The 12,777-nt window shown below is 35.4% G+C and overlaps 1 protein-coding gene across 2 annotated transcripts in view; it reads right to left on the reverse strand.

Annotated features, from left to right (window-relative positions):
• LOC150102163 (selenoprotein N-like) overlaps nucleotides 1-12,777 on the reverse strand; it is an 82,523-nt gene that overhangs the window by 46,434 nt on the left and 23,312 nt on the right. For both annotated transcript variants that reach the window (XM_090399315.1, XM_090399314.1), the window contains exon 4: nucleotides 3,538-3,689. In XM_090399315.1, coding sequence (XP_090255441.1) covers nucleotides 3,538-3,689 — 152 coding nt within the window. The remainder of the gene's footprint in view (nucleotides 1-3,537; nucleotides 3,690-12,777) is intronic.

The raw sequence follows: 12,777 nt of genomic DNA on the forward strand, positions 1-12,777 counted from the left end.
ATGTTATTCTTTTCAATATGAAATTCAATTTTATCCTGCTAAGGACTAAATAGTGATCACTCCCAATTTCAAATCCTCTGTACACTCTGATGTCCTGCACCAGGGAGAAAACATCACTATCAACAATAACATAGTCAATGTGACTTTTCTTATTCCTTGCCTCTTCTCTCCATGTGAATTTGTGCACATTTTTATGTTGGAACATGGTGTTAGTAATAACCAGTCCATGTCCTAAGCAGAAATCCAACAGGTATTTGCCATTATTATTAGCTTTGCTCTTTTCTCCAAATTTTCCCAATATATTTTTGTATGTCTGACAATCATTTCCTACTGTGCTATTTAGATAAGGACCAACAAGGACCAACTTTTCCTTTTTCATTGTGTCAGTTGCTTTTTCTAAAGTATCAAAAAATTCCTCCGTTTCTGCTTTAGTAGAACCTTCTGTGGGACCATAGGCACAAATAAGTCTCACTGTCCAATTCCCCATTCTGATATTTGCCCATATCACTCTACTTGAGACTGCCTGCCATTCAAGAAGATTAGCCTCTTATTTTGTGTTGAATACTATGGCTACTCCTCCTTTTCCTTGATTGTCATTGTGTGAATATAACATTTTGTATTTATTGCTCAGAAAGATCTCACCAGTTTTTGTCTTTTTTGTTTCAGTCACCCCTATTATGTCGATCTAGTACTTAGCTAATTCTTCAGCTAGCTCCATTTCTTTGCCATTCAGCCTTCTTATGTTGATAGTACCGATCTTTAACTCTGGTGATGTTGAGTTGGGGTGTACTTTTAGATTTGTTCCAGTAGCTGACTTTTCGATGTTCGCCCTGGTTCCCTGGCGAAATGAACGGGGGGGGGGGGGCTTGTTTAACCGGGCCGACACCCCAACCAGCATGAAATTTTGTCATGTTGTACCATCATTTTCTATATTGGTTTAAGCCAATAAGAATACAATTTGGTTGGCTAAATCCCAAATTGCCAGCCCATCCTCGTTCATTCAGTATCCAGGTAGATACCCAACAGGGTGCACCATGAGAAGGTGAGGATTGGACATTAGGTCAGAAGCTCTGGTCGGTTCTCTGCATTCCTTTAAAGTCTATGTGGAGGTCTCCTCTAAGTTATACAGCTTTGACCCTTAAACAACCGTGGTAAGGTAAGGTAATTTAAGGTAACTGGTTGTGCACCAGTTACCTTAAATCTTGAAGACTCACTCCCCAATATACCACTTTTTGATATCTGTCAGTCAGCCTTCCTTTTTTCCATGCCAATATTTTATAATCCAATCCCATATTCTCCAATTTATACAACAGTGTTCTATGTTGTATTCTGTCAGAAGCCTTAGAAAAATTCAAAAGTATCACGGTGTATCCATTCCTCTTGTCTAATTCAACTGTAACGTTATTATAGAATGTGAGCAAGCTAAAACATGACCTTCCTTTAGTAAACTGATGGTATTTGTTGCAAAGTAGAGATTCTCTGTCAACCCATTTCTGAATGTGAGATCTAAACAACTTTTCCAAAATTTCACCACCACTCCTGAAATACTGATTGGTTGATAGTTGGATTCATCAGTCTTTGCACTGCCTTTGTGCAATGGGATTACCATACATTCTTTCCACTCCTGCAAAATCTTCCCTGTTCTGATAGCTCAAATTATATAGACTGCTCAAAGGAACAGCCAGTTCAGCTGAAGCATTCACTCTTTCAGCATCCATGCTGATATTCCATCAGTTCCTATTGCTGAATTCTTATTCAGTTTGTGAATAAGACCTCCTCTAATACCTCCTTCTCATACTCTTGAGACATTTGACATCTTGTAGTTGTCATTTAGGAGAATCTCACCTGTTTTGATCTTTTTTTTTTCAGCAACTATCTCATCTTGGTACTTCTCTAATTCTTCTGTTAGTTCTACATTTCAACTGATACTTCTTACATTGTTGAGGCTTTAAATTAAAAATGTCAAGAAATTATATTCTTCTTGATTTCATCCTTTATCCAAGTGTAACTTCACAACTGGGCAACTTGTATATAGAGGATAATGACTTCACATCAATTGCATTAGCATCCCATAATGCAAGGTACATATCTTTATGGACATGTATAATAATATGCATTAGGGGAAGGGCCACTACCCACACCAGTTTTGACCTTAACTGAGGTCTCATCAGTGGAAGTCAGATCCAGAAGAGAGACCAAGATTAAAATAATGCAGAAGTCATTATTTACCATATATAAGTATTCAAAAGGTGTCATAACTTATTGCTCAAGTACTCTGAATTAGGGATTGATGTTGAAAGTTTTTTCACTTGGTTTCTAATCCTTTATCCAAGTGTAAGCAAACAAAGTTTGCACATGAAGTAACTTCACGACTGAGCTACTTGTATATAGAGATTAATGACTTCACATTGCTGATGCCTATGTTGAGTTGTGCAGCTGAGTTGGAAGTTTGTTCTAGTAGCTGACTTTTCACAATCTGTCTGGTTCTTTGATGAAAACAGCAGGATCCTTGTTTAACTAGGTGGCATCCCAGTCAGGATGACATTTCATCTTTTTGAACTATTACTATCTTTTGGTCTGCCCATTCTTGTTTGTTCAGCACCCAAACAGATACCTACTAATAGGGTGCACTACTAGAAGGTGAGGACTGGACATAAGTCAGAAGCAATAGTCAGCTTTCCACATTCCTTAGAAGGCTATATGAGAGTCACTTCCATTTATTTAGCTTTGACCCATAAGCAACCCAACTCCAAAACCAAAGAACAAAAAAGAAGATAAATATTAAAACTAATAAAGATTAATGAAATTAGAAAGAAAAATAGTAATAAAAGGACTGAAATTGTACATTTAAGGTGAAATTTTAGTCCTGCTTTCATCATCTAGTGTTCCCTTACACCTCATATTTCCTTTGCAATCTGAGGCTTTCACAATGAATCCATAAGTTGCAATCCATTTCTTCTCGTACTATTTTTATTTCTTTCTTATTCATTCCTTTCTTAATTTTAAACTATATTTAGTTTTTTAATTTCATTCTGATTAATTTTTTCCTTTGTTTTTATTTCTTCATTTGCATAATCTGATATTCTGCTGATTCAGGAGCCTTTACTGTGTCAAGTGGATTAAAACATTGAGGCATCAAATGAATTATGATACTCACAAAAATCCACATATTCTTGAGGTATATGTGGTATGAGTTACCAAACTTGTAAAATAAGACAGTTCTGTGTGCTTTATAAGTGAAACAAATATGAAAAGAAAAAAATAAAATAAAAGAATTAAGCATAGAAAACACCTTGAAGGGAAAACAACCATATTAACTACATCATACTAGGCCTAAATCGACAAAAGGAAGATGACTTCAATTCTTTTGTGAAAAAAGAAGGAAAAAAATTGCATTTAAAGAATAATGCAAATAATTATTATTTCCATGTAATAGTACAATAAAACTTAGTTTCTTTTAACTGGCTACCTTGCAGATCCAGGACAAGATATTCACAAAATATTTCATATGTATAAATATTTAGAGATGATTCTTACCCACATTAAGTTTCCTATTAGCTGGTACTTCCAAGTGAAAATAATGAACACTCTGACCGGTTCTGCTTATAATGATACGACCTTTAAACTGTGATGGTGTAAACCAAAAGGGATAATTTGGAGGGTTGTTCAACTGAAACTCAGCATGCATTCTGGAAACAAAATATAAGAATGTTATGATCACAGTAATTTTTTAAACTAACACGTGTACAAATAGTTACACAAAGCAAGTGCATGAAATGGACACTAGTCTGCATCCGTTGATATGGACACTAGTCTGCATCCGTTGTCAGGGAAGGAAGGGAAAAGAAGTATACTCAATGTCTGACAAGATGGTACTAACTGACAAAGTGTTGAAAATCTAAAGTCGTCCTCTTGTGAAGGACAACAAAAACTTCTCTTTCATACAGATACATGGACCATATAAGTTTTAAAAGAGGTATACCGTTTTAAAAGAGGCATACCAGTATACCGTGAGTAGACATATCGATACAAAATTAATAATGGAAAACTCACGTACAAAGATTATTTAATAGTATAATTTTCGCCTGTGTGTCACAGGCATCTTCAGTACATTTTAAGCTCAAATTAAACAATAACTGACAACTCCAAAAAGCGCCACCTAAGTACCTGGTGTAAGATAACTAAAAAGGTCAATAAATTTCCTAACAAAAAAAAAAAAAAAAAGTATACAATAAAAAGTTGGGAAAGATTAGCTGATTTATAAAGTACCATCTCCCATAAAGGGAATAGACGTAAGCCGTCGGATCTGTTTAAGTTAGGAGAATGAAGTAAAGTTTCACATGTTTCTTTATAAAGGCATTCCACGAGGAACCGACTTTTGTGAAGGACTCTTGTCTTTCTCCAATGATTATGGCATGTTCTGCAAGTCCAAACTTTTCAGGTTTAAAGTATTCAATATAAGATTGGTGTTCTTCTAGCCAAAAAGAAGCTAGTAAGTCTCTTTTAAATAATCAGCTACACGAAGCTAAAAAATCTCTTGCCCTCTTAAATACAGAAATTATGGACATCAAAAATGCTCTAGAATCTGTTTTAACGGCTGAAACTTTTAATACTATAGTGCGCATATCTTCGAATTCTTACCTAAAGGTCTTTAATGATTCTCGTGACAAGCTAAAACGCAAATTTGAATCACTCGTCAGTCCCTACCTAGATACAGTAATAATGCTATTGATATAGATAAAGTAGTTATAAATGTTTCCGGACGTCCACTAACAGACTGTGAACGTTTTGTTTTATCAAAAGGACATGATTCCGCGTTATGCTGAATAAAGTGCCCCTGATGGATTTTTTTCATAACATAGAAATATTTGATCCTTATCTCAAAAAACAGCCAACAGGTTACGTTTTGAATGTGCAAAAATTCTTTTTAATGCCAAGCCTCCTTGTCTTAATCTTTCTTACTCTGAGTTTAAAGCATTGAAAGCACTGAAGAACAACCACAATTTAATTATTACAAAAGTTGACAAAGGGAAGGCTGTAGTGATTCAAGATAGGAAGGAAGAATATGAGAGAAAAATGTCTCTATTACTTCGTGACTATTCAACTTATAGGCCTCTTACATTGGATCGTACCGGGAGTCAATTGAAGAGACTTAATTCTCTTATAGATAATGTATCTACATGGAATGAAGATCAAAAGAAAAAACTTAAAACCTTCTTTGGTCGTCCACCTAGATTGTATGGTCTTCCGAAAGTTCATAAAGCAGGCATTCCGTTGAGACCAGTCGTAGATTGTATAGGTTGCCCCACTTATAAAATCTCAAAATTTTTATCAAATTTACTCTCCTCTTCAACTAGAAGAACTGATACTTATATAAAAAATACTTCGGATTTCAAAAATAAAATTTCAGATCTTCATTTTGACGTTTCTGATATCATGATCAGTTTAGATGTTGTTTCTTTATTTACAAATGTGCCTCTTTCTGAAAGCATTGAATTACTGCAACAGGAATTTCATTCAGATATTGTAAAATTATTTGATTTTGTAATACATTCTGGTTATTTTTCCTTTAAAAATAAGTTGTATCAACAAATTGAAGGAACAGCAATGGGCAATCCTCTTTCTCTTGCTATCTCCAATTTCTTTATGGAACATTTTGAACAACATATCTTTGACAACATTTCTCCCAGACCTACTCATTGGTTCAGATATGTTGATCACATTTTTGCTGTATGGAATGGCTCTTCTGATGAACTTCAACAGTTTCTCACTAAGTTAAACGCACTTCATCCTAGGATACAGTTTACCCTAGAAGTAGAATCAAATAAGCAGTTAGCCTTTTTAGATCTTCTAATTCTTCATCAACCATATGGTAACCTACATTTCTCAGTCTATAGAAAGAAGACTTATACAGGCCATTATATCCATGCTGAATCTCATCACCATCCCAGTCAAAAGGCAGGAACTATTAAAACACTGGTTCATTGGGCCCACTCCTTTTGTTCTTCAGACGATCTTTTACAGAAAGAACTGCAATATATAACTTCTTCCTTTCTATCTAATGGTTATAAGAATTGCTTCATTAAAAGAGCTTTGAGTAATTTTAATATGTCTTTCTCTTCAAATACAGAAGAAATAATGCGCATTCCTATCCCTTATGTACAAGGCATTAGTGAACGTATAGCAAAAGTTTTAAAACCACTGAATATTTTTGTTGCCTTTTGACCGTTTAGAAAAATCTCCACCTTTCTCACTTCTCCTAAGGACAAGCTTCCACGTCTTAATTATTCAGGTGTCTACCAGATTCTGTGCTCTTGTGAATTATCTTATTTCGGACAAGCAGGAAGATCTGCCTCTATTTGGCTAGAAGAACACCAATTCTTATATTGAATACTTTAAACCTGAAAAGTTTGGACTTGCAGAACATGCCATCTTCACTAGACATAGAGTTCATTGGAGAAAGACAAGAGTCCTTCACAAAAGTCGGTTCCTCATGGAATGCCTTTATAAAGAAACATGTGAAACTTTACTTCATTCTCCTAACTTAAACAGATCTGACGGCTTACATCTATTATATTTTATTTCTATTATATTTCTATTACTTTTTATTATATACATTTTTTTTTTTTTTTTTTTGTTAGGAAATTTATTGACCTTTTTAGTTATCTTACACCAGCTACTTAGGTGGCGCTTTTTGGAATTGTCAGTTATTGTTTAATTTGAGCTTAAAATGTACTGAAGATGCCTGTGACACACAGGCGAAAATTATACTATTAAATAATCTTTGTACGTGAGTTTTCCATTATTAATTTTATATCGACATGGACTATATGATTTTCAAAATGCAAGGGCAATTTTTGATATGGCATAAAAATCAGCTAAAAATTCAAAACGTTTTTTAATGATAATGCAATTTACCAACTTTAAAATTTTTATCTAACTACCCACACTATCAGTTTCAAAAAAAAATTTAATTAAATTAATACTAGTAGAAGAATCATTCTATAGTTTAATCACTATAATAAACTCATAATTTGGCAGGGCAGATATTTGGCTATAGTGAATTTCCTTTAGTACAGCATTTTTAGCACAGCACAAAACACTTTTTTTAATTTATTATGAGTGAGTGAGTTTGTAATAGTGGTATTTGCCACTATGAAAGTCAATTATACTAGTCTAGCCATATGTATTATAGTCAAGTTTGTGACATTTATATTTAATTCCTGTAAAATGTCAGGTTATGCACAAACTTCACAGGAAATACCATCATATCTCCTGTGCTGTACACTTCAAAATGTAATGCTTTTGCTTTTATCTATACCACTGAATCATTTCCTCTGATATTATGTTTCATGAGTGATAATTTACTCAATTTCAATAATAAAGTGACAGCTAAGGAAATGGCTACACCATGATATTTCTGGACTTGGCAAGGTATCTGACAGAACACTATTAAGTGAATTGAAACAAATGGGAATGGATATGAAGATGGTGACATGAATAAGAGGGTGGCTTATGGACAGGGGGAATATTCAGATGATCCTAAACTCAGGTAGGCAACAGTAAGAAAGGTGAAGTAGATCCTGTAGGATGGTTTCAATAGATTGGCAGCAAGAAAGGATAATGGTTGGTGGCTCAGCGTGTGAAGCATCCCAAGGCTTGTATGGCAATCCTAGGTTATGCAATCTAGGATGAAAATATTACAAGCTATATATTACAGTGAGAAATGAACTGCAAAAAAAACTGAGGATTGATGAACAGGGAGTTGAAGTTCAAAGGATGTACTGCAAAAGCAAGAAAACGACACAAAGTATCACTTGTATGTAGAAGAACACATTCAGAAGTAGTGATAGGAAGTCATCCTTCTTTATAAAGCTTTAATATAATTACATCTGGACATGGTTCAGATGCCACTACTATTCAGAGATGTGGTCACCTGAGTTTCAGGATGAGAAAGTGGTGAAGAGGATGCAGAAGCAAGTGACAAGTTTGGTGGTAAGTCTATAAAATGTTCCCTAAGAGTGGAAGTTAAAGATTTAAAAATATATATCATCATCATCATCAAATTCCTGCCATGTACCCTCAAGGGGTGTACAGGATATGACAGTACTACATGAAAAAATTACATCATTACTAACTTCCTATCTACAATTTTCCTCCAAATCAGTCTGTTACTTGTCAAGACTCCAACATTATCAGATCTTATATTTCTATCGTCTAAGGCACTTTGTACCGTATCAATCCACCTATATCTTGGTCTTCCTCTGGGTCGTTTTCCTGCCAACCTGGCAGAGAACACTTGTTTTGCTAATCTTTCCTCTCCCATTCTATTTAAGTGACCATACCATCTGAGATTAGCTCTGCTAATGCATTCCTGGATGCTGACAATGTCAAGTTCTTTCCTAATATCCTCATTTTTAATATGATATTGCCATTGATGCCATCTGTTCACGCCTCTAATCTTTCTCAGGACTCTCATATCTGCGGTCTCTAGTCTTTGGTCAAGTGTTTTACTTCTGATCCAGCTCTCAGATCCATAAGTTAAAATTGGTTTGAACACAGTCTTGTATACAGCTAATTTAGTGTTCCGACTAATTTCTTTCTTATTCCATATGAATTTATTCAATTGACTTCCCACGATACCAGCTTTGCTGATTCTGTTGTCTATTTCTATATTTAATTTACCATCTTCAGTAAAAATTGTGCCTAAGTAGCTGAAATGTTTTACTTGTTCCACAGGTTCTCCATTCACAACACAGTTGACATTTTCAATAATTCTGCCTATTTTCATTGTCTTTGTCTTTTTATTGCTGACCTTCATACCATATCTATTACAACAGCTATTCAATTTAGTCAGAGAATCTTGCAGACTTGTAGCGGATTTATTTAGAAGTATAACATCATCCGCATAAAGCAAAGAGCTGACATTAACATCTCCAATTTTGATATCAGGTTTAATACCACATTCCTTCATAATGTGATCCATATAGATAATGAATAACAGAGGGGATAATGTACATCCTTGTCTCACACCAGATTTAACATTAAACCATCTTCCTGTACTTCCTTCAATTCTAACTGCTGACTTACAACTCAAATAAAGACTAAGTATTGCTTGATATAATGCCCCATTGACACCATATAACTGCAGCGTATTGAATAGCTTCTCTCTTGGCACCTTGTCATATGCCTTTTCCAAATCGACAAAACTTAAATACAGATCTTTGTTATATTCCCATGCTTTCTCGACTATTTGTCGTAAAGTGAAGATCTGATCCTGACAGCCTCTATTTGGCCTGAATCCAGCTTGTTCTTCACCAAGCTTTTCTTCCACAATTCTTCTCAACCGTTTCTCAAGTATACTTGCATAGATCTTGCCAGGAACACTCAGTAGGGAAATACCTCTGTAATTCTCACATTCAGTTTTATTTCCCTTTTTATATATGGGTACTATGAGAGCTCTACTCCAATCATCGGGAATTCGTCCCTCTGTCCAGGCTTTCTGAACTATGCAGTGCAGCCACTGTAAGACTCTTATACCACCATACTTCAGCATTTCTGGTCGAATATCATCTACTCCTGCTGCCTTTCCACATTTCAAGCCTTTGATGGCTTTTTCTACTTCAAGTATGGATATGTATTCCTGACTGCATGCCTGGTCAGTGTTTTTTATCACTGTGCTGTCATCACTGCTTGTTTCATTTAGCAGTTTTTCAAAGTAATTACTCCATACTTCAAGGATATCTTTTTCTCCTGTTTTCATTTCACCTTTATCATCTCTAATTCCTTTTACAGCACTCTTTCCTCCATTCCTAAGCTTCTTCAACAACCTCCAGAATATTTTGCCACTTTCTTGATATTTATTTTCTATATTCTTGCCAAAGTCCTCCCATGACTTTTGTTTAGCTAGTTTTACACACTGTTTAGCTTTCTTACATTTGTCTCTGTATTCTGTAAGAGTAAAAGCTGACTTATTTGCCAGGAACTTTTGATATGCTTTCTTCTTTTCCTTCACTGCCTCTTTAACTTCCTGTGTCCACCAGGGAGTTCTGATTTTTTTATCTTTGCACACAACCTCACCACATGCCTCTCTGGCAGAATCAATCAATGTTTCCTTCAGAGTTTGTCACTGAATCTCCAAGGTTTGATTCCTGTTCTCAAACTCTTTCATTTTCTTTTCAATAATATTTCTGTATTTTAGTCTACAGTTTACATCTGAGAGCTGCTCAACTTTTATTCGCTTTAAAACTTTCTTACATGTTATTCCTTTCAATATGAAATTCAATTTTATCCTGCTCAAGACTAAATAGTGATCACTTCCAATTTCAAATCCTCTGTACACTCTGGTGTCCTGCACCAGGGAAAAAACATCACTATCAACAATAACATAGTCAATGAGGCTTTTCTTATTCCTAGCCTCTTCTCTCCATGTGAATTTGTGCACATTTTTATGTTGGAACATGGTGTTAGTAATAACCAGTCCATGTCCTGAGCAGAAATCCAACAGATATTTGCCATTATTATTAGCTTTGCTCTTTTCTCCAAATTTTCCCAAAATATTTTTGTATGTCTCACAATCATTTCCTACTCTACTATTTAGATCCCCAACAAGGACCAACTTTTCCTTTTTCATTGTGTCAGTTGCTTTTTCTAAAGCCTCAAAAAATTCCTCCACTTCTACCTTAGTAGAACCTTCTGTGGGACCATAGGCACAAATAAGTCTCATTGTCCAGTTCCCCATTCTCATATTTGCCCACATTACTCTACTTGAGACTGACTGCCATTCAAGAAGATCAGCCTCGTATTTTGTGTTGAATATTATGGCTACTCCTTCTTTTCCTTGATTGTTATTGCCTGAATATAACATTTTGTATTTATTGCTCAGAAAGATCTCACCAGTTTTGGTCTTTTTTGTTTCAGTCACCCCTATTATGTCGATCTGGTACTTATCTAATTCCTCAGCTAGCTCCATTTCTTTGCCATTCAGGCTTCTTACGTAGATAGTACCGATCTTTAACTCTGGTGATGTTGAGTTTGGGTTTGTTTTCAGATTTGTTCCAGTAGCTGACTTTTCGCTGTTCGCCCTGGTTCCCTGGCGAAAACAACGGGGGCCTTGTTTAACCGGGCGACGCCCCAGCCGGCATGAGATTTTGTCATGTTGTACCGTCATTTTTTATTTTGGTTTAACCAATAAGAATACAATTTGGTCGGCTAAATCCCAAATTGCCAGCCCATCCTCGTTCGTTCAGTATCCAAGTAGATACCCAACAGGGTGCACCACGAGAAGGTCCAAAAAGTAACAAACATGGCTGGATGTCTGGGAACACAGGGGAAAAATTTATTTTTAAACAATATATTAGTTATTTTCAAATAATATGCTCAATATGTTTTCCTTCACTTGCTTCTGCATCCTCTTCACCTTTGCAGATGAATACCATGTTGCCTGACTGACATCTGTTTACTACATATCCTGGGCATGTTTCCACATAATGGGATTAATGTGCGACTGGTGATAGTAATTGTAATTAGTTTTTGCAGATGCTTCAGTTTTTGATTTTGATAGAATAAATTTTTCCTTAACAAATCCCTAAAAAAAGAAAAATTGAGAAAACATAAGTCAGGAGATCTCGGGGCCCATTCAAATGTTTCTCTCTTTTTTCTACCCAATGGCTAGAAAACACTGTATAACCACATTTTCAAATTGACATGTGAAACAGGGAGAGGTACAATCTTGCATAAACTATTCTGGTCAGCCATTCATGAAATTTAATGTTGGTATCATCTTATTCTTTAACATGTCCAGGTAAATCTCACCAGTTACTATTCTAATAAAAAAAAAGAATGAACTGATCACATGTTTGTTATACAATCTGCACTAAACTGTTTTCCAGGTCCCTTGCACTTTGGTTGGGGAAATTCAGTAAGAATTTTCAGTGGACCAATATTATTACTTTTGTTATTAGTACTTTTTAATTAGTACAATATTAGTACTTTTGCTTATTTATCTCTCTATTCATATGAAAGTTTGCTTCATCTGAAATACTATTTTCAGAATACTAATCTACATAAAAAGTGTTGGTCCTTATTAATTTTTCTCAGAAACCATTTGCATATTTCCAGTGTAGTTCATCTTCTATCATCTGCTGCAGTAACTGTAAATTATTATTATTATTGCACCCTCCATGGAGTTGGCAGACTCATCATAGGAGGTTCATTCAACCGAACATATTCATACAGAATCTTAAAATCCTTAACACTCCTCGTATTAATAACACATTCTGGTAATGCATTCCATTCACTGACAATTCTCCATGTAAAAAATCTACTCCTCACCCTCCTCTTCACCACACTCTTACATAACTTCCAGGGATGACCTCTGGTTTTCTCCCTCTTGCCTTCTCTCTTTAATAATCTCATCTGGATTAATCCGATAAAATCCTCTTGCCAACTTAAATGTTTCTGTCATATCACCTCTTTTTCTCCTATTCACCTAACTCTGCAATTCACATTTTTTTAACCTCTCTCCATTGTCAGCAGCCCAAAGTCCTGATATTGCCTTAGTCACTTACCTCTGGACCCACTCCAATGTCTCCACATCACACTGAAAACCAGGTGACCAGATTGCAGCACAACAGTCCAAGTGTGGTCTGACCAGTGCTTTATACAGTGGCACAACGACTTCCTTATTACCAAATGTTCGAGTACTTCTTATCATAGTCTACAATGTGCAGCCTTGCAACACAACAGTAAACTCCAGTCTACTGTTGCTAGTGTTGC

Source organism: Typopeltis vanoorti, chromosome 10 (genome assembly GCF_054136105.1).
Source record: "Typopeltis vanoorti isolate ZY-2024b chromosome 10, IOZ_Tvanoo_1.0, whole genome shotgun sequence".
Lineage (NCBI taxonomy): Eukaryota > Metazoa > Arthropoda > Arachnida > Uropygi > Thelyphonidae > Typopeltis > Typopeltis vanoorti.